At 37.0% G+C, this 23,905-nt stretch overlaps 1 protein-coding gene across 1 annotated transcript in view; it reads right to left on the bottom strand.

The window, feature by feature from the left end:
• The window catches only part of DNAH7 (dynein axonemal heavy chain 7), a 344,384-nt gene that overhangs the window by 76,876 nt on the left and 243,603 nt on the right, over nucleotides 1-23,905 (bottom strand). Inside the window, exons 47-48 of the mRNA XM_030916210.1 lie at nucleotides 17,831-17,994; nucleotides 9,367-9,521 (exon numbers count right to left, since the gene is read on the bottom strand). Of these exons, the coding sequence (XP_030772070.1) occupies nucleotides 9,367-9,521; nucleotides 17,831-17,994 (319 nt within the window). The remainder of the gene's footprint in view (nucleotides 1-9,366; nucleotides 9,522-17,830; nucleotides 17,995-23,905) is intronic.

The raw sequence follows: 23,905 nt of genomic DNA, 5'->3' as shown, positions 1-23,905 counted from the left end.
AAAATAGCTACATTCTGTGGGAAGGACTTAAGTGGTGGGTCTACCTAGTCATCCCGCCTTCTTCCCTTCTCCTGAGTCATAGTCCCGCCAGGTGCATGCTGCCTGCCCTGGGGTTCACTAGGTGTCCAGATATTATGGCAGTAAAGTTTATCCATCTGAGACACCAGAGAAAAGGCATTTCCGGTTGTAGTTATTTAAACTGTGACTGTATTTTTAATTATTAAAAATGCTTATTGTAGAACATCTGCAAAGTACAGGAAGGAAGGTATAAATAAGAAATGGAAAATTGCTCCTAATTAGATTTGCTTACTTACTGTCTCTACTTCTCCCTAATATTTTAATAATTGACTCATACAGCATATAGATTGATAGAAAAATGACACGAAGGCCAGGCACGGTGGCTCATGCCTGTAATTCCAGCACTTTGAGAGGATTGCTTGAGTCCAGGAGTTCAAGACCAGCCTAGGCAACATGGCAAGATCCTGTCTACAAAGTCTCTACAAAGAAAATACAAGAATTAGCCAGGTGGCAGCTACTTGGGAGGCTGAGCTGGGAGGATTATATGAGCCTGGGAGGTCAAGGCTGCAGTTAGCCATAATCAAGCTATTGCCCTCCAGCTTGGGCCACAGAGCAATATCCTGCCTCAAACAAAAATAAGGAAAAAAAGAAAAATGACACAAACTACACATAGCATAACTATTGAATAAACTATTATCTCTAGTGTTATTTATCTTTCTCCACACACAGTTGAGACTAAACAACATACTGAATTTTGCATCCTACTTATTTTTTTGACTTACAGCATAAATGTTTCGCCATGTTATTGAAAACTCTAATAAGCATGCTTGTAATTACTGCATAATAGTGTATCATATTAGTGTTCTCTTTTATAAACCAGTGCTCTATTATTAGATATTTGGATTGTTTCTTGATCTGAATATTATAACAAGCACTGTGTTAAAAAAACTACATTTCAGAATATTTTCCTCTGATAGCATTCTAGAACGGGAATCCCTGGATCAAAGATCAGTGACATTGTTAAGGCTATTGATATCTTTGCTGAGTTAAAGTCTTACATTTTGGTGTGTGGGGTGCTATCATAGCCAAATTTGGATGATGGCATTTTGTAGATGTCCCTCAAGGGATGGGTGTGCAATCTGGATGGGAAGAAATGGGCTCAGGATGCTGGGGTAACAGGTATTTGGATCTCAATTGCCATGAAAATGCAGACATATTTTCTCCTTCCCACAGGTTATTCCTGGCTAAATTCCTAAAATTGTCTTCTTGGTGATTTGCTCCGTTGCTGAGATCTCAGCCAAGGCAGGTATGCAGGTTATTTTTAAACTCATTTTTATTTTCTACTTGCATAAAATGATTATTTTTCATTGTTAAATAATATGAATGCATCATAATGTATTAACTATGTTAATTTTCTATTGTTTAGATTGCTTCTACTTTTACACTATTATTAATAATGCCACAGTGAACATCTTTATAAATAAACCTTTGTGTTCATCTCTAATTACTTAATCAGGCTGGAGCCCTAGAAGTAGAATTAATGGTCAACAGTTATGAACATTTTAAAAGCTATTTGTATTCCAAGTTACTTTCCTGAAAAGCTGTAGAGATTTCAGAGTTGCAAGGAGCACTCATTTTGTCATTTGCTTTTAAACCTATTTTTACAAAATATCACTGTATTTACAAATGCTAGACACCATGCTGGCATTATATTTTCTTGTCATTCTCATAACTTCAAAAAGCATGTTTTGCAGATGAAATAGGACAGGCAATCAAAAACAAATTTTTCAGTTAAATCAGCTAGTAAATGACAGAGCAAAGCAGGGACTTGAAACTGGCTGTCTGCTCCTTTGTCGCTCTTAACCATTATACCATATTGTCAGCATTCAATAATATATTTGTGACTTTCATTATTGATAGGTAAAAAATACTGTTAAAATTTGTATTTTTGGCAGGGTGTTTTTAGCTGTTCTTTGGCTAACTATATTTTTTTTCTGGAAACTTGTATACTAACATACTTGACCTTTTTTTCATTGTAGGATATATTATTTACAATTAGGTTCAGTGACAAGCATCAGAAAACCCAAAATGATAGCAATGACAAGGAGAAATTTATGTCTCATGTACAGGAGAGCGCAAGATAGTCAGCTCAAGGCTGAAAGGAGGTTGTATCTAAATAGTGAGGGATTCAAGATCCTGCCATCTTGCACCTTTACTATTCTTGGCACATGGCTTTGATCTCTTTAGCTGATATGGCCTTTTAAACCACATCCACATTCCATCCATCAGAAAAAAAAGAAGAAATATCCTTTAAGGGTGTTTCCTGGGAGTCACAAATGGCACTTCCATGCTCATCTTTTTGGCCAGAAAACAGTAATTTGACCAAACCCAACCACAGTCATATGGCCATATATAACCATAACAGAGGTTAGGAAATAAGTTCTTTTTTTTTTTTTTTTTTTTTTTTTTTTTTTTTTTTTTTTTTTTTTGAGACAGTCTCGCTCTGTCGCCCAGGCTGGAGTGCAGTGGCCGGATCTCAGCTCACTGCAAGCTCCGCCTCCCGGGTTCAGGCCATTCTCCTGCCTCAGCCTCCTGAGTAGCTGGGACTACAGGCGCCCGCCACCGCGCCCGGCTAATTTTTTGTATTTTTAGTAGAGACGGGGTTTCACTGTGGTCTCGATCTCCTGACCTTGTGATCCGCCCGCCTCGGCCTCCCAAAGTGCTGGGATTACAGGCGTGAGCCACCGCGCCCGGCCAGGAAATAAGTTCTTTAGTCTGGATGCAATGTTCTCATGTAACACAAGGGTGCTGATACTAAAGACAAAGGTGAGTGGATGGCAGGAACAACCAGCACTCATTGCCACATGCGCTAGTTTAAAACCTTTATCTGTATTTTTAAACATTGTTTTAGCAAATATTTCCCCCAGTTTTCAACTTGTTCTTATTTAATTATTTATTTGAGATGGGGTCTCACTGTGTTGCCCAGGCTGGAGTGCAGTGTGGCACAATCTCAGCTCACTGCAACCTCTACCTCCTGGGCTCAGGCCATCTTCCCACCTCAGCCTCCTGGGTAGCTGGGACTACAGGTGGGTACCATCACACCCAGCTAATGTTTTGTATTTTTGGTAAAGATAGGGCTTCACCATGTTGCCCAGGCTGGTCTTAAACTCCTGAACTCAATCAATTTGCCTACCTCAGTCTCCCAAAGTGCTGGGATTACAGGTGTGAACTATTGCCCCTAGCCTATTTTATTTTATTTTTTTAAGACCGGGTCTAGCTGTGTCTCCCAGGCTGGAGTGCAGTGGTGTGATCACAGTTCACTGTAGCCTCAACCTCCAGGCTCAGGCAATCCTCCCACCTCAACCTCGCATAGCTGGAACTACAGGCATGCACCACCAGGCCCAGCTAATTTTTTTTTTTAAAGATGGGGTCTTGCTATGTTGCCCAGACTGGTCTCAAACTCCTGGGCTCAACCAGTCCTCCCACCTCAGACTCTCAAAGTGCTAGGATTATAGGCATGAGCCACCGTACCTGACCTTCCACTTGTTTTTAAATTTGCTTATATTTATTCTTATAATTTAAGTTTTTGTTGTAGAAATTTTCAAGCCTTTCTCAAAATAAAGAGAATAGTATATAATTGGTACCTGATATACCTACCAATCATCCTGCTTTAAGCCTTGTAAATTCGGCCAGTCTAGTTTCATCCATTCCTTATCTAACCTGGATTATTTATAAACAAATCCTAGACATCATAAAACTTCAGCTGCAAGAATCTCTTGAAGCTAAGAACTGTTTAAAAATTGATACACCTTAAAAATTTAATAATTCACAGTTTTGTCAAATGTCAAGGCAGAAAATATAATTCCCCATTATCTTAAGGTATTTGGCTTATACTGTTATGGCTTAAATTAAGATACAAATAAATTTCATAGGTTGAAACTTTTTCTTTTCAAATATTTTTTCCAGGCCGGACGTGGTGGCTCACACCTGTAATTCCAGCACTTTGGGACGCAGAGGTGGGTGGATCACGAGGTCAGGAGATCGAGACCATCCTGGCTAATATGGTGAAACCCTGTCTCTACTAAAAATACAAAAAAATTAGCTGGGTGTGGTGGTGGGCTGCTGTAGTCCCAGCTACTCGGGAGGTTAAGGCAGGAGAACGGCGTGAACCTGGGAGGTGGAGCTTGCAGTGAGCTGAGATCGTGCCACTGCACTCCAGCCTGGGTGACAGATATATATATAAAATATATATAAATATATTTATATATATATTTATAATTTATATATAATATAAAAATACCTATAAATATATAATGCATATATTTTTATATAAAAATATATAAAAACATATATTATATATATAACATATATATATAAATATATAACATATATTTTTTTCTATTGTATATTTGCTTAGGACGTCCTTTCCCATCAAAGGACTATGTTTCCTTTTAGCATTTGTCTTTTTTCTTTCACATTTAATTTTTAAACTCATCTGGAACATATTTTGATGTGAAGTGAAACTCTGACCTAAAATGTTTTTCCACAAAGCCAATTTTCCTAATACCACTTGCTGGTGTGTTGTATCATTTTCCTGTTGGTTTATAATGCTTAATTTATAGTGCATCAAAGGCTTACATATATTAGGGTTCATTCCAGAGCTTATTCCGTTAATTCAAAACTTACTCTTCTGAATGTTTTGTGGCTCGTTACTCTTTTTTCTTCTAGGTTATTTTCTAAACATTTATTTCTGAAAGTTTACATCTTTACAACTTTCAGTTTTCCCGTCAGAGAAAAAGAGCTGTCGTACTCAAGCCTTCTCTTGTTTTTCTGAAAAGTTTTGTCTTTTTCTCACTTTTTATTGTTAAAATTACTCTAGGTTTTTATTTTGTTGTTTTGTTTTGCTTTGTTTCTATTCACTGGTTGACTATAATAACTACCCACCTATTTTGGTTCTCAGTTGTTATGGATTTAATATTCTTTTTGAAATATATCTATTCCACTGAATTTTTAAATCCTGATACCTTTCAGTTAACTATCTTTAGCTGTCTAGATGAGGTATATTGTCTATAAATATGATAATGATAATTTTGTTTCCTACTTTTTTTTTGTTTTTGTTCAATATATCTGGCCCTACTGAATCAATTGTTTCTTCCTTTAAATGTTATAGCAGCTTCATTGTTTCTTGTTTTATTGCATTGAAAACAACTTTCCTAACAATGTTAAACAATAAAAGTGATAACAGATATCAATTTTTCATTTTCACTCTTACATGATCAAATCTAATTTGCTCAACCATTTTGAATCGAAATTCTGTTTAAGAAACATTATAATGTTTCAGTTTCGCTTATTGCCTCAATATTTATCAATATTAATTTTTTGCATAAAATCTGATATTTAATGTTGGCTAAAAATAACTATATATTTTCATCCCCCTACTCACCCTAACATTTTTCCTAGTTTGAAATGTAATTAAGAGTGTCTATATTAATATATGTAAGCATCATTTTTGAAGCTAAAATATACATCATGAAACTTAAATATTACAGACTTGACTCTTTTCCCCCAATTGTGAACATTTATTGTCTTATTGCTAGAATCAAGTCTTAATCCTGTTAGGAAGGATATTTGTAGTGTCTTGATTTCAAAGAAATATATCCTTAGTACTGAATGTTTATTATATTATACGTCTCACTGGAAAATTAAAAACATTTTAAATTTAAAAAGAGAAAAAAATGTATAGGTACGTGAATTACCCAGAAGGCTCTCTTTAATTTTGCTATTTTATTTTGACTTCTTTAACTTTTAATTATATCAAAATATATACCATGTTGAAATTATAGGAGCAAATTCAAGAGACAGACTTCTCTTCATGTTTCTATCATCAAGATAAACAATTTGCTGGTTTATGTTAAAACCTCATTTCTCATTCTCAAGTGCCAGACATTACAGTATGTGCAAAGCTTATGGGAAACCAAGACTACCAAGACTAGGAATCCAAGCACACAGCCACTAATATTTTTGAGTAAGGCAGATCATCATCTCACTCAAAACAAACAGTTATCCTTGGCAACAGAAACATAACGAGAATTAAATGTTCTTTTCAAATTTCTCTTGCATGTAGGACATTAAATAATGTCGATTTTTTAGTTATGAATTATCTACATCATCCCATGTGAGACTTCAAATTAACAGAAAAAATTCTTCTTCTACAACTTATGTTCAACTCTGTAGCATATTTTATCAAAAGAAGACTCAACAATTACTGAGCACCTATCAGGTCCCCTTAAACAGCTTGTAGTAGAGAAACAAATGGTTATGCACATAAAATAAAAGCAATCATGGAAATTCATGAAAGTTTCAGTGTTGGTACTTCATTGGAGGGGTCGAGATGTCACAGAAAAAGAAGTATTTGAGCTGTATCTTAAAGGACGGAATTTAAAGGAATCCACCAGATGGATGGAAGAGCAAAAACAAGCTAAGAGATTGAAACAATGCCATGTTGTTTTAATACTGGCTGCTCCCAGGTACCCTGCACTCCCATCTTCTAATCCCCATTTTGTCTGTAATCTCTTTCTGCCCCTTTAACCTATAAGCTTCATGAAAGTAAAGACTGAGTCTGTCTTATTCATGATGTTTTTAGTACCTACCACACTACCTGGTACATGGCAGTTGCAAAATAAATGTTAATTAAATGAATGAATGGACAAACAGATGAGCAAATGAAAGAAACATTAAACCAGAGGTAGTTTTGTGTCCCTGGTTTGTTATATACAAGGGGGAAAGAAAGTAAAGTGCTGGGAGATAAGAAAAGTAAGGAAAGCTCAGATATGATAAATTCTGCTGTCGATATGAAGATTTTTTTTTACAGATTCAATGGAAAGTCATTAAAATATCTTCTCTACAAATTGATTTATCAGCAATCTTTGTATGATTAATATTTTATGCACACCTTATCCATTGGTATAGCTAATACAGATGTACCTTTATTTTCTAGAATGCTGGCTTTCAAACTTTTTTTTTTTAAGAAGCAGAATACTTCTTTTCAAAGAGGATCTTATCATAAACTGCAATATAAAAAAGAAAAGTGAGACCTGCTCTGGTTGAAGTAGAGGCAGGTAGTTGAAGCAGGAAGCTGAAGCAGGCAAAAACTTCTGCCTGCTCAACCCAGGCTGCCTGAGAGGGACAATAGATCAAAAGCCACTGTCCCTGAAGAGGCCAATATTTAAAGATAACTCCTTAAATGGAAGAGTCTTTATGTCGTAAATGTATAACAGTAACCAATGCTTTCACTTGATGGTTAAACATAGAAATAGCTTTAGAATCTGACATCTCTCTCTCCTTCCATTAAGGGATTAAAACTTTTCACTCTTCTCTGATGACTAACCTTAGAAAGCATTGTAAATAATCATTAGCATTTAAAAAGTATTTTATTCCAAAAAGTAGGTTAAATCAACTGAAAGAAAATCTTGCTTGTGTAACACAGGAAGCACCAGACAAAGGCAGAAGACTTAGGGACTAGTTTCAGCACTCCTCTTAACTGGCTTAATTAGTATATAGTATGGTGATATGCTATACACATAAATAGAAAGGGGACATCCATCACTAACCCTTACTGGGACCAGTATAGTTAAGGGGTAGTTAATTACCTTGGTTAAGCCATTTTGATTAACATTCTCTAATACCTCACTTAACTTGTCAATAAAATGAAGTGGCTGGAATTACCACTGGATTTCCTGTTTTTTAAATTATTGTTGTTATTACTATTATTATTTTATTATGCTTGAAGTTCTAGGGTGCATGTGCACAACTTGCAGGCTTGTTACATATGTATACATGTGCCATGTTGGTGTGTTGCACCCATTAACTTGTCATTTACATTAGGTATACATCCTAATGCTATCCCTCCCCCCTCTCCCCACCCCACAATAGGCCCCAGTGTGTGATGTTCCCCTTCCTGTGTCCAAGTGTTCTCATTGTTCAATTCCCACCTATGAGTGAGAACATACATTGTTTGGTTTTTTGTCCTTGTGATAGTTTGCTGATAATGATGGTTTCCAGCTTTATCCGCCCAGGCTGGAGTGCAGTGGGGCGATCTCGGCTCACTGAAAGCTCCGCCTCCTGGGTTCCCGCCATTCTCGTGTCTCAGCCTCCTGAGTAGCCGGGACTACAGGCGCCCGCCACCACGCCCGGCTAATTTTTTTTTTTTTTTTTTTTTTTTTTTTTTTTTTTTTTTTTGTATTTTTAGTAGTTTTTTTTTTTTTTTGTATTTTTAGTAGAGACGGGGTTTCACCGTGGTCTTGATCTCCTGACCTTGTGATCCGCCCGCCTTGGCCTCCCAAAGTGCTGGGATTACAGGCGTGAGCCACAGCGCCTGGCCTGTCATGTTTATACTCTCTCTATTTTAGATGGCAGATAATAACCAGGCACATAAAATCTGTACTCTCCTCTGTGTCACTTCTTTTTTTTTTTCTGAGATGGAGTCTCGCTCTGTTGCCCAGGCTGGAGTGCAGTGGCACTCTCTTGGCTCACTGCAACCACCACCTCCCAGGTTCAAGCAATTCTCCTGCCTTGGCCTCCTGAGTAGCTGGGATTACAGGCATCCACCAGCATGCCCTGCTAACGTTTGTGTTTTTAGTAAAAACAGGGTTTCACCATGTTGGCCAGGCTGGTCTTGAACTCCTGACCTCAGGTGATCCTCCTGCCTCAGCCTCCCAAAGTGCTGGGATTACAGGTGTGAGCCGTGACCCATCTCGCCTCTCTGCCACTTCTATAGGGTAAGTTGAGAGAGGAATACATAAATAACTGAACTAGTGTTGTGTTAAAATACTATTGCCATATATCAAGTGGCCTTTTTAAATGAAGAATTGGAGACATAATGAGAACTAAAGGGAAACAACAGACAAAAATTAAAACAGTTAAATTAGGAGAAGCATCACAAATGAATCTTGAGACAAAGAAAATCTCCTAACCTTCTGGGAGGTTTATAATCTTTAAAATTCTCATTTGATTAATTATCATTAAATAATGAAAAATGTTAACCAAGTCGCTGTTTAAGATAAGTCTGGGCCAGGCGTGGTGACTAATGCCTTTAATCTCAATGCTTTAGGAGGCCAAGGAAGGCAGTTTGCTTGAGCCCAGGAGTTTGAGACCAGCCTAGGCAATATGGTAAAACCCCATCTCTACAAAAAATACAAAAATTAGCCAGGGGTAGGAGCGTGTGCCTGTACTCTCAGCTACTTGGTAGGCTTAGGTGGGAGGATCGCTTGAAACAATCTATATAGTTTTGGGTTAACTGTGCCCTCCCCAGGCAGTTCTGTAATGTATCTTAGTTATTCAACTACATACCAGGAGTACCAAACTGGATGCAATTTTCCAGAGTCCTGACATAGTCAGGTTCACTAAGTTTAATCACATAAAGACTATTGGCTTTTTCCATGTTCTTGATCCATTTATTAGCCTGACTTTGAGGATCTATCATCAGAGGCCACCTTCTTGCATTCCTGAAAAGGAGGAGAAAGATGATGCTGGTCAAGCCATGGTTTGTTTTTACACTATTTAATCATGTTCACATCACAGGTCACTTTTTAAAAGTTTGCCCTTTATTGTAATATTTTACTTTTTAACTTATGAGAAACTATGTTCTTAAAACAGAGACATGTAGATTGAGTGGGTTACCTAAATGGCAACTACAGAAACCATCCTGCAAAGTTAACACAAGTTATTATACTCTTTTTGGAAAGTTACAATTTCTAAATGTTAAATTACACTTTTGAAAATATTTGCTGTTCTTGCTAATTATGTCACAGTGACAACCATCAAGAGGACTGCGTTGGAAATATGGAAACTCCAGTTCTTCACTTAGCCCTCCCATTAATGAATCATGTGACCTTGGGTAAGTCACTTTGCTTCCTTATTTTCCACCTGCTATCATTTGTACAACAGGGAAAGAAGTTTGGAATATTATATCTCAAAATCTAGACCATTAAAGAAATAACGGCCTAACAAAAAGGTAAAAAGCATAATTTTATATCATCTAAACTTCATAATATCCAGAGACACTTAAGTGTTAACACAATTGTTGACCCAATCTTGGTTTCAAACACTTGTGTATTTAGTGTCATATATGTAGTTCATTACATATTTGCTTTATGATAAGAACAAGGGCAATACCCCAGGAGGAACCCAGTTTATTTTCTAGGATGTAGTGAACAGATGAGTTCATCAGTATCTACCATTACCATATGATATCCAACCACATAGCTTTCTACCTTGTGCGAAATGTAATTGGCAATAAAATCACTATTCTTTTTCTTTCTCTTAGAAGTTTCAATCAACACAAGCTATAATCCTGACTAGTTTTCTAAAGATACTGCCATGCCCTTCAAAAGTGAGCACAGCATGGGAAGTATGACATTTCAATGAAATTAAGGGAAAAAACAAAAAACAAAAGTGAGCAGAGCAAATTCATTTAGGGCATTAGAAGAGCAGTAGGAGAAAATAAAAGATGACTGAGGCAAAAAAATTGAAAAGAAAAAAAGGTAGGGGGGTAAAACAGGATAACATATTAAATTCACTCTCATTATAACATAAAATTGGAACATCAATGGATAACTTGTCCCCCAAAATAAAAGAACATATTTTTATCAGTTAGATTTTATTTTATTCATTATATATAGGTACAAATTAACATGTAGCTTAGGCCGGGCTTGGTGGCTCACGCCTGTAATCCCAGCACTTTGGGAGGCCGAGGCGGGAGGATCACAAGATCAGGAGATCGAGACCATACTGACCAACATGGTGAAACCCCCGCTCTACTAAAAATACAAAAATTAGCTGAGTGTGGTGGTGCATGCCTGTAATCCCAGCTACTCAGGAGGCTCAGGCAGGAGAATCGCTTGAATCAGGGAGTCAGAAGTTGCAGTGAGCCGAGATCTCACCACAGCACTCCAGCCTAGCAACAGAGCAAGACTCTGTCTCAAAAAAAAAAAAAAAAAAGTAGCTTAGATAAAAAAGAAAACAGTCTTCTTATCCTCCAATGTGAGCATTATCCTTGTGTCACTCTGGCTGACATAACAGTATACCACTGACTGACTGGCTTAAACAACAGAACTGATTTTCTCACAGTTCTGGACCCTGAAAGTCCAAGACTAAGGTTTGGTTTCTGCAGAGCCTCTCTCCTTGACTTTCAGAGAGTACCTACTTGCTGTGTCCTATATGGTCTTTGCTCCATGCAAGATGTTCTGGTACTCCTCCCTCTTCTTACAAGGACATCCGTACTATTTGATGAGGGCTCCCCCTTACGATCTCATTTAACCTTAGTTACCTTGTTAAGGGACCTATGTTCTGGGCCGGCATGGTGGCTCACGCTTGTAATCCCAGTGCTTTGGGAGGCTGAGGTGGACAGATCACTTAAGCCCAGGAGTTCGAGACCAGCATGGGCAGCATAGCAAAACCCCATCTCTACAAAAAACAGCAATTAGCCCGGCGCGGTGGCATGCACTTCTAGTCCCAGCTACTTGGGAGGCTGAGGTGCGAGGATCACTTGAGTTTGCAGTGAGCCAGGATTGCATCACTGCCCTCCAGCCTGGGTGACAGAGTGAGACTGTGTCTTAAAAAAAAAAAAAAAAAAAAAAGGACTTATAACCAAATACAGTCACGTTGGGAGTTATGGCTTCAACACAAAAATTTGGTGGGGCAGCATAATTGTCTATGACATTAATTATGTAAGAAAAGACATCAAAAGAGTAATGTAACATCTTAGATGCAATTAACTAATGAAAAATCACTCTAAAGAGAGTGAGAGAAGGGAAATCAGAAAGAAATAAAGATATAAATATATAAACAGTTTTCATTCTGTCACATTTTAGAAATATATTTTTAAGTTTGGAGGATTATGTGTGAATGTTAAACAGCATTTATGTTTTCCTAAATAAATTGAATTACTCACCCTTGTATCACTTGCACATTTTTTAGCCACAATACCTATGTTCATCCTGTCTTTGTCCAAAATGCACTTCTCCCCCATCTTTTCCCATTTAAGTCCTACTCATGTCTGAACATCAGCTCAAAAGCTATGTAGTCCACAAAGCCTCTCTCCATCTCTTTTCTCTCTGAACTTCTTTAGCAATTCATCCATGTTATATTTATGGTATTTGCATATAATGGTAATATTATATTATGGTAATTCTATAATTCCTTAGCTGCATCATCCAACTAAATTGTTTATTCCTTCAAAGGAAGGGTCCGTGCTCGTTCTTTATTCTTTTTTCTCCTAGATCAAATAAAGGTTGCATGTGATAATCCACTGATATAGAAACAGTAAAGTCATGGGGCAAACACCACACAAATTAAATAATTCTAAAACTTAAAATTCTCTAAGACATTATCCCTGCACAGAAAATACTTGTCCAATGAGCAGCACTTCAAAACCAGAGGAAAGGACATCTGATGCTAACCAAGATGGACTAGGCTTTTTACAGCCTATCTCCTTCACTGATTACATCTAAAAATGTTGAACAAAATACAAAAAGCAGCTACTTACAGATTCTAAAAGGTAAATAATAACAAATGAATGGGAGGAAAATCCTAACTTGAGGAATTATCAGTAATGGGGTAGTGAGTTTTGTAAGTTTTTCTTTCTTTCTATTTTCTGGCTTAGTGGGGGAACTGTGCAGCAGGCACAGGTAGCAACAACTCAAAATAGATAACTGAAAAAATGACCATATGTGAACCACACAGCATGGGCATAAATCCATGTTTTTGTGTTTTGCTTTTTTTTTCTTTACTCTCTTTTGTCTCTACCCAAGGTTAACCCCACTCACAGAACTGTATTATCACGACAGAAGAAGCAGTGGTGCAGTTACCCAAAACACTGAGCAAAAACCTGTCTTTCTGGACAGAAGTAAAAACAGAGATCCCTGTTGTGCACAGAATGTAAGGGAAATCCAAATATTTTTCTCTCTTTTTTCTTACCACTTTGCCCCCCGTGTTGGCATGAAATTGTGCAATAGCAAGGGAAGAGAAAATTCTGAAGGAACTTTATCATTTGGCCATTAAAAAAGTATACAAAAAGGTGCCCCTGGGATATGGAAAGTGGGCAGGGGTGGGAGAAATTCTGAGGAGAAAAGACCTGAAGCTGTGCATGCATGGAACACATCTAAAGAAGCATATCAGAGGCTTTAAACAATATCATAAATCCTAGTCCATTTAACTCCTGAGTAATGAATGCCGAGGAGTAGAGTCAAACAGTATAGTGAAGGCTTACAAATCTGAACTGACATCGCAACATTAACTACAGAAAGACAGCTAAGAGACTGCTAAACCAAACAAATCAATCTTATCCAGAGGATTTTGACAGGACCCAGAGTCTCATATTCAAAATTTCCGAGATGCAATCCAAAATTACTCAACACACAAAGAATAAGGATGTGGTTAATTCTCAAAGAAATAGACAGATTTGAAATTACCAGAAAAAAAAACTTTAAAGCAGATATAACCATACACTATGAGATAAAGGTGAACATTTTTGAAATACACGGAGACATTCTCAGAAGCAAAAGAAAACCCAAAAACGATTATGAGAACCAAATGAGAAAATAAGGGTATGTTTACTTGCTAGAAAACAAGCAGAAACAGAAGCAAAGAAATAATCAATATTAGAGAAGAAATCAGTAATACCGAAAACAAAAAAAGAACGGAGAAAAACAATGCAACCAAAGGCTTGCTCCTACATAGGATCAACAAAATTGATCAAACTCTAGCCACATTGACCAAGAAAATAGAAAGAATACACAAATTATCAACATCAGAAGTGATAGGTGACATTATCATTACAGACTCTATAGACATTAAATAAATATTAAGGAAATACTATAAACAACTCTCTGTTCATACATTTAACAGCTTAGATGAAACTGAGCAATTTCTAAAAAGACAGAAACTGCCAAAACTCACTTAGGAAGAAATAGATCACCTGGATAGACCTGTTACTATTTTAAAAATCGAATTTATAGATAAAATCTTTCAACAATATAAAAATTCCAGGCACAGATAATTTCTTTGTTGATAATTTCATGATACAATCCTTTGTATCATGTGAAATAGTCATATTTCAAAAAATAGAACTATTGATGGATATATCTGCACATAAGATTCTAAACTGTTCAGTGATTATTTTTCAAGACAACACACTCACATTTTGGGAGGGACAGAGATAGAAAATGATGTTAACGAGTCATAATGCCTACATCTTTGCTATTCATTTGTAAAAATGTTGAAATACTAGCAAAAAGTTATGGTAGCAACTATACTAAGAAGAAAATATTAACAATTTTCATTCTTGGCTTCTTTTCAAAATATTTTTTGGTAATCTCATACGGAAAGCTTTCAGTAAACAGGTTTAAAGTGATCACTTTGAAGTATTAGCTAAATATCTTCCTTACCTGTGCAGCGCCCTCTTCCATTCCCCGGAAAGTCTTGCTTGACAATGGTAATATCTAATATTGGGAACTCACAGAGGACCTAATCCTGTGCTAAGTGCTTTTCACATATTATCTCAGCTGAGTGAGGAGATGATTATTTAGGAAAACTGGAAGAAGCTATAAATTTGGGCAAGTTAGAATATAATTAACTTTTGGGGCTGTTGACACCTATAGGCCCCTGGCTAATTAGAATTTCAAAGGTTAGTGATAACATTCAATGCAATTAGATTGTATCTGAACATTTCACGGGTAAAGGATTAAGACTGTTTAACAGCTTGGTAAGTAGATCAGACCTGTATCTAATATAACTCTGCTTTTTAAAAAAGTAAGTTTTCATTTCTATAGGAGAGAGATATATATTAGGTTTAATTCAGTAGCAATAATAACTGAGAAGAATAACACCTTTCCTTGTCTGTTTTTATAAATTTATGTGTGTGTAAAAAAGAAAATATCAAAACTCTGAAATGTACTGCTGCTTTATATTCAAAATCTGTGGTCTGTGCGACTGCTGTGAACATGTATTTTTACTGTTAGAAGTCTGTGTTTTCAAAAAGCCCACAAAAGCACCAAATAACAATCCTCTCTAGACAGTAACAAAAGAATACACACTGTCAAAACTTGGAACATTGAGTGCTATAAAAATTCAATTTCCATTTGGGAACCACTGATTTTAAAGCCTTTGTAGATTCAAGAATGTTTGATGGCAGAAGTAAGAGAGAGAAAGATTATGTGGAGAAAAACATTTTCTTGTTAAAAAAAAATACAAAATAATAATGGAGAAGAAGTAAGCAAGTAAATATAGTGCTTGTTCATTTTGAATTCAGAATTTATATTCATCCAAGGGTGAAGCTATTTAAATCAGTTTGTTGCATACAACTTTCCACAATTATTGGTGTATTTTTTAAACTAGTATTTTCTTTTTTATCTACATTGAAGAATGTCTCCTTTAAAATTTTATTCATCTGATATGTTATTCTATAGAAGCGTAAATCTTTAAAATTGAATATAAGCTGAAGTCACAAACATCCTGTCTTTGAATAAAAAAGTTGTTATATTAAGACTGTTGTCTGGGGAAAATAAGTTTGATATAGTTATTAGCTGGATATGGAACAACAAAAGATTTGTTTGTGTATAACTGCACACACACATAGGAGTGAGGGTTGGGGGTGAGGGGAGAGAGGAGAGAGAGGGGAGAGAGAGAGAGAGAGAGAGAGAGAGAGAGAGAGAGAGAGAGAGAGAGAGAAAATACAGTTGTTTCAGCACAATTTGTTGAAAATATTATCCTTTTTAAAATCAGATTGGCTTTACATCTTTGTTGAAAATCATTCTGGGTTTGTTACTGAGTTCTCTGTTCCATTGACCTGTTCATCTTGATGTAAACACTATATTTCTTTGATTATTGAAGCATATTAAGCCTCAAAATCAGGTAGTATATCTTTCACATTTGTTCTCATAATCGTGAGAACATAACATAAACATACCCAAAAATAAGGGTATGTTTACTTGCTAGAAAACAAGATGCAATTTGGCCTCTGATGATGGTTAGAGATGTCCTGCTAGGCAGAACCATGATACATAAATTGCAAATCAAAACAATGACTAACACTTCAGTAACTACTAACATGTAGGACATGACCAGCTACGTTCATAAGAGCTTGAGAAGAGCCAAAGCTCTTTTCTGAGATAAAAACAATAAAAAAAGCAGCAAAAATTTGGCTATTTTCATGCTGTAGTTAATTGGTCCAGCTAGATAAAAGTGAAAGTAAAAGTTAGACTTCCAAAATTTCAGAAATCTCCCACCTGTGTCAATCTGTAAGGTATATTCTAACGCTAAACATCAGCACAAACTGCCTGTATGCCACATGTTAAGTAATTCAACAATGAGCTGCCTTTCTGTACTTGGTAAAAGGCACTTAAAAATCTGCTAAAATCTTTATTTTAGCAGCCAGCTAATGCACATATTTATCATTGATCTAGATTATCTGTTTTCTCCTTTGATTAATTTAGATTATTGGATCAGAGTACCCAGTATTTTAGTTCCCCAAAATAAAGCTTTGTAATCTTTTCTTTAAATAAACAAAATAATTAAATTTAACTTTAGCTCCTGAAAAAGTTGGTCTCTCTAACTACAGTTTACTTGGTTAAAAAACAAGAACCATGTGATACAACTTTTTCTTTTTGCTTTAGTTATCAGAAAGCTTTGAACTTAATTCAGGGCCCAGCTATAGGAATTAGCTTGTCTCTAATTCTAACAGTAACTACTCCTTAACTTCCCCTAGTGGTCTCATCAGATTTTATCTTGTTTTATATTATAATCATATTACACATACCTCAACTTCTTGTAGAACATTTAGTAAATGAATGCTAAAGAAATCCATTATGTCAGGATAATTTATTGAAAAATAAATGTGTTCACCAGAGTTTTAATTTGTAAACTGATTTTCATAAATACTATATACATAAAATTTAGGAATAACTAGCCTCCACATTTAGTGTTTACTTCTATTTTAAAAGTTCACATGCCTCAACCATTTTTACTTTAAAAAGTACCATCATATCATTACTTTTTCATAGTAACCTAACAACTAGTCAAAATAGTCATGTAACACAGAGAATTTCCTACTGATAGTAGGAAATATCTGTGCTATTGTTAACATGCTAAAACTCCCAGAAAATTGGCCAAGTGATAAAAGGCTCATGGTAATGTGAACTTGGAAATAACACAAGATTGTCCTCACACTGTGACAGGCTGAAGTCCTTGGTTTCTGGGAGGTGAGACCTGGATGAGAGGGTGAGGCAGACAAGCCTTTAATAGTCTCCCAGCCCAGTCTACACAGGTTTTCTCTACTAACCAGGAAATTACAGGTATAGTGGCTACTATTCCCTATCAGTGTAGGACCCAGAAATACATCTATCTAATTTAAAACAGTCCTACACTAGGGATTAAGAGAATTTGGAACACCCTGCCCAATCACCACCAATGGCACGCTAATGCACATTTCATTAATCTCTAACAACAAAACCCTGTATTTTATGGAAATGAAAATTTTGGACTTCTCTTACTTAAGGCAGGGTTTTGCTCTATTTGCTAAAAATTAATTTTTAAAAATTAAGTAAAAGTCATCTGGTTGGTTTGTTTACTATAGTGTCTAATATTCAACTATTATAATATTAATAAGAGAAGGAAGTGATTACTCACACTTAATTTTACTAGTTAAGTAATTTTTTTAATAATGTAAAAGTTTGCTACCTAAAATTGTTAGAAGGAACACAGATAAATCTACTGATTATTTAATAAAGACCATTTGTGAGAAAAATATTTTTCTTACATTATGATTATCCCATTATCAATGGAAAATGAGTCAGAAGGTAATCCAGCAATATTCCAAGTTCGAATTGTCACAGCTTCTCCCAGGGTACCCATAAGAGAACAATCATCTGAGCAGGGGATATCTCTTCCTTTGCACAAAGTTGTCCACTCTTTAGTTTGGTTCTTTAGAACATACACAGAAAGATAAAGAAATGAGACTGGAGGTTATCAAAAGCATGCTTTATAATTCCTCAATTTACACTGTATTCATTGAGTCAACAAACCATTGTGGAAACTCTACCTCAAAAATGGTTTGTGTTTCTCAGATTCTTATTTCAAATAAAAATCTAATTGAGAAGGTCAGCTATGTACTCAACATATTCAATTGTTGAGATAAAGTCTAGATTAAGCACTTAAGTCACAATTTTGTATCTGGAAAAAATGATTACCAATTGTTATTATAAAGCTTCATTTTCAAAGCCACTCCTATCAAACTACCAATCACATTTTTCACAGAATTTGGAAAGAGTATTCTAAAATTCATATGTAACCAATAAAGAGCCCAAATAGCCAAAGCTATCCTTAGCAGAAAGAACAAAGCCAGAGGTATCACATTATCCGACGTTGAACTATACTACAAGGCTCCAATAACCAAAACAGCATGATACTGGTGCAAAAACATAGACCAATGGAACAGAATAGAGAGCACAGAAATAAAGCTGTACACTTACAAGCATCTGATCTTTGACACAGTCGACAAAAATAAGTAATGGGGAAAGGACTCCCTATTCAATAAATGGTGCTAGGATAACTGGCTAGCCATATGCAGAAGACTGAAATTAGACCCCTTCATTACACCATATACAAAAATCAACTCAAGATGAAATAAAGACTTAAATGTAAAACCTAAAACTATAAAACCTTAGAAGAAAACCTAGGAAATACCATTCTAGACATAGGCCCTGGCAAAGATTCAATGGCAAGGATGCCAGAAACAATTGCAACAAAAACAAAAATTGACAAATAGGACCTAACTAAAGAGCTTCTTCACAGCAAAATAAACTATCAGCAGAGTAAACAGACAAACTACAGAATGGGGAGAAACATTTTTAAACTATGCATCTGACAAAGGTCTATATATCTAGAATCTATAAAGAACTTAAATTAACAAGCAAAAAACAAACAACCCCATTAAAAAGTAGGCAAAGGACACGAACAGACACTTCTCAACAGAAGACATACATGAAATCACAAGGATATGAAAAAATGCTCAACATCACTAGTCATTAGAGAAATATAAACCAAACCACAATGAGATACCATCTCGCACCAATCAGAATGGCTTTTGTTAAAAGTGAGAAAACAACAGATGCTGGCAAGGTCGCAGAGAAACGGGACTGCTTATACACAGCTGGTGGGAATGTAAATTAGTTCAGTCATTGTGCAGAGCAGTGTAGTGATTTCTCAAAGAACCTAGAACTATTATTCAACCCAGCAACCCCATTACCGGGTATACGCCCAAAGAAATACAAATTGTTCTACCATGAAGACACATGCATGCTGTGATGGTTAATACTGAGTGTCAACTTGATTGGATTGAAAGATGCAAAGTATTGATCCTGGGTGTGTCTCTGAGAGTGTTGTCAAAGGAGATTAACATTTGAGTCAGTCGGCTGGGAAAGGCAGACCCACCCTTAATCTGGGTAGGCACCATCTAATCCACTGCCAACACAGCCAGGATATAAAGCAGGCAGAAAAAACGTGAAAAGGCTAGACTGGCTTAGCCTTTCAGCCTACATCTTTCTCCCATGCTGGATGTTTCCTGCCCTCGAATGTCAGACTCCAAGTTCTTCAGTTTTGGAACTCAGACTGGCTTTCTCCCTCCTCAGCTTGCAGATGGCCTATTGTGGTACCTTGTGATTCTGTGAATTAATACTACTTAATAAACTCCCATATATATATACACACACACATATATATGTGTGTGTGTATATATATATGTGTGTGTGTGTATATACATATATATGTGTATGTATATCCTATTAGTTCTGTCCTTTTAGAGAATCCTATTAGTTCTGTTCCTCTAGTAGTTAATACTACTTAATAAACTCACATATATATATATATCTCCTATTACTTCTGTTCCTCTAGAGAATCCTAATAGATATGTATATGTTCATCGCAGCACTATTCACAATAGCGAAGACATAGAATGAACTCAAATGGTACATATACACCGTGGAATACTATGCAGCCATAAAAAGAGTAAGATCATGTCCTCTGCAGCAACATGGATGGAGTTAGAGGTCATTAACCTAAGCAAATTAATGCAGGAAAAGAAAACCAAATACTGCATGTTCTCACTTATAAGTGGGAGCTAAATGATGAGAAGGGATGGACACAAAGAAGGGAGCAATAGACACTGGAGCCTACTTGAGGGTGGAGGGTGGGAGGAGGGTGAAGATTGAAAAACTACCTACTAGATACTACACTTATCACCTGGGTGATAACATAATCTGTACACCAAACCCTGGTGACACACAATTTATTTATGTAAAAAACCTGCACATGTACCCCTGAACCTAAAAGCTTTGTTTTGTTTTTTTGTTTTGTTTTGTTTTAAAAAAACAAAGCTTCACTGTACAAAGTAGTTGGGACCACCACATTTTTTCTAAGTATTTTCTTTATGTTACAAATATCTAGCACATACAATATTATAGTAGAAAAGTAAATCCATTTTGAACCAGTAGGAGAGATAGAAAACATTTACTTCTGACTCACATGCCTTGTGAGTGGCTACGGCAAGGCATTTCAGTGCCAGTAAGGATCAGGGCACATATTGCAGTTTGTGAGACTACCTGGAGGACAGTCTGTAGGATGCACAGGAACCCAGGAGGGGTACTACAAGCCAAGGTTCGTGTTCAGAAAGTCAGAAGTCAACATCCAAGTTGAGTTTACAAATCAAAGATTTCAGAAATGGTGAAAGACATAATTGGAGAGAAAGGAGTTAGGAGAGGGCAAGGGGAAGGTGGGTATGTATGGTACTGGTACCAGCCTCTGGGTTGATGAGGGTGCTGGGTGCTCACAGGTGGCGCTGGCTGAGAGGCCATGCTGGGCATTGCCATCTCCCTCAGGCTCCTGCTGAGTAGGCTGGACCAACACTCCTTGAGGTTTGCACAAGAAAGGGCAACACAGTTTTGGGGGAATTGATGACATTCATGACCTTGATAAGACTGTTAATATTATGTAGAATTCCCCACAACTGGGTCTGTATGATATTCCATCATAATTCAGGTTATGCATCTTTGGCAGAAATATCACAGAAATCATGTGCTCTTCTCATTGCATCCATCAGATGGCACACAATTTCAAATTGTTCATTTACTGATGATACTAATTTTTATCACTTGATTAAAGTGTTGTCTGCCAGGCTTCTGTGTCATAATTATATGAGCTTATGTGTGACTATAGATTCTTCAGATGGTGGGATGCAATGCAAAGACACTCAGATAAATGAAAGGCAGAACTCTGTTATAGCTCCAAATGAGAGAAGGCTGCACACAGGGCCACACAGGGTGTTGTCAGGAGACAGAGTAGCATCAAGCCAGAGCTGTGGGAGGTAGTTTATATGTGGTAAATGGGATGGAATTAGCTGGGTTTCACAGGTTTCCTGGGCACTGGGTATTTTGAATCATTCTGTGGTTGCAAGGAAGAAGGGGCTGTCCTTGGTATCTGGGGGCCTTTGGAAGCTATCTATTGTAACCCAGGAGTGTTCGAGCCTAATAAAGAAAATGGTTGGGGTGAGGGCTTAGCAAACGACTTACGAGAAAGAATTCTCAGCTTTTAACTATTATTTAAAATGGTTAAGACAGCATTTGTGAAATATTATATTATAACCTCCCCACTGTTAAATTGCTCTTTTCCCCATTCCTTTTGCAGGTAATAAGCATACTGTGGGGAGATATTTTATAACCATGAGAATGCCCTGTTTTTGTCAAACATTCAATTTTTTCATTATTAATTTATGTCAGCATAGATTCATCTTTTTCATATTTTATCCAGTGAGTTATAATATTCCTGCCACTATTTATTGTGATGCTGAAATTGTCCAAGTTTGGACAGTGGGAACACCCTTAAGCTAAATTCTATGTCCTTTTGACATGGCCCCATCCTTCTCTGGGTACTTCCTTACTCTTGCTCAAAAAAGGCATTTCAGCTTTATCTTATAGTGAAGTCCAAGATAGCCACAGATAATCTTCCTACTTTAAGCTCAGCTGACTAGCAACCATAATTCCATCTGCAGAGTCCCTTTGCCATGTAACATGGCATAGTTACAGATATAACACCTGGAGGTGAAGATCATAGGGGCCCAAATTCTCCCCATCATAAGTACTTAATAAATATCACCTGGCTATTTGATTTGGTTATTGATACAAGGAATAGATGGTATCGCTATGTAGGGAGAAGGGTCAGATAGCATTTCCAGTTTGAGTTGTATACACAGGTGCTTCTGGCATTTTTTTTTTTTTTTTTTTAATTTTATTTTGAGATGGAATCTCACTCTGTCACCCAGGCTGGAGTGCAGTGGCATGATTTTGGCTCACTGCAACCTCTGCCTCCTGGGCTCAAGCAATCCTCCCACCTCAGCCTCCAAGTAGGACTGGGACTACAGGCACACACCACCATGCCCGGATAATTTCTTATATTTTTTTGTAGAGACAGGGTTGTACTATGTTCCCTAGGCTGGTCTCAAACTCCTGAGCTCAAGCAGTCTGCCCACCTCAGCCTCCCAAAGTGCTGGGATTACAGGTGTGAGCCACCTCACCCAGCACTACTGGCATGTTTTGTTCTATTTGTTTTCAGGCTGTAGGTTGGCCTACAGACATTTTGGAGAGGTCTGCAAGCTTTCTTGGATCTAGCCTGATGCTGGAGTAGGCATGCTAGCCTGTGACATAGGGAAGAAGTAGAGAAAATAGAAGCAATATTTTCTGCAGAATGCTCTGTTTAGAATTGACAGTTATAGTATGTTACCACAGACGAACTCTGGATTAGCAATTTAAGAGGCCTAATTACATGTTTACAAGGGTGTAGTATCAGAGAACAACCAAAATGAGCATGGAGGACTCTGAACAAGCATCTCAAAATTCAAGCCAATGGCCTTGGCTGGTAAGCAGGTGATGAGGTAGATGGTGGATTTGCTGGCATAAGGTCATGAAAAAAAAAAGGGAGATAGAGAGATGGTAGAAGTGGAAAACCGGCCATTAAGAGTGTCATCTTGGTGAAAATACCCAACACCATTAAAATAGTTTCAACTTTGGTTATTGGCAGATAAAGTTCAATTAGAAGGTTCAAATTAATTCAAATCCAGGGCTTGTATGTTCTTAATAGCACTGTAGGATTCTGTTTTGGGAATTGGCACAGGCATTGTAATTGAGTGCTGTGAGCCCAGTTACCCTGGAAGAATTGGAGTTTTCTATGTTTTATTCATGAAAAGTGCCAGGAACTCTATAAAAGAGTTGATAAATAATTGACGACTACTCATATTCAAGTTTGGAGGGGAAATGCAGCTATTTATTGAGGGCCCTTGATATCCAGAGACTTGAAACCCTTTGATGTCAGAAAAGGACCACATTTTGTAGGCCTCTTAGTTTGGGTTCCCTGAAGCAGACTGTGGGATGAAGATTCCTATGAGGTGACATGCTGAGGAAAGGATGCAGGAGGAAGCATGACAAGAAGGAGTAGAAGCCAATAAAGGACCAGCCTAAGTTCTGCAGCAGGTGGCCTCATTAGATGCCACAGGGAACCTCCATAGTGTAAGCTATTCCTTGGAGCTGTCGCAACCAGAGGGAAGGGAGAGAGACTCCCATGCTCCCTTCAATTATTCATTAAGGGCTGCTCAAGAGGCAAGTACATTCCCAGGCACTTCTTGCTCTCCAAACATTGGGTAAAGTGGGTTCTAGGAACCCAAGGGAAGTCTGACAGAAAGAGCCACAGGTGCTAGTTGTTGAGTGTGAAAGCACACAGAAGCCAGGAAGCCCTGATGTTTGCCATCCAACCCTTACGCTGAGAACTGAATGAGACAGTTTTGATTGGA

The sequence above is a fragment of the Rhinopithecus roxellana genome, chromosome 14 (genome assembly GCF_007565055.1).
Source record: "Rhinopithecus roxellana isolate Shanxi Qingling chromosome 14, ASM756505v1, whole genome shotgun sequence".
NCBI lineage: Eukaryota > Metazoa > Chordata > Mammalia > Primates > Cercopithecidae > Rhinopithecus > Rhinopithecus roxellana.
Note: the sequence above shows the minus strand (reverse complement) of the source record. Positions and strands in the feature narration are given on the sequence as shown.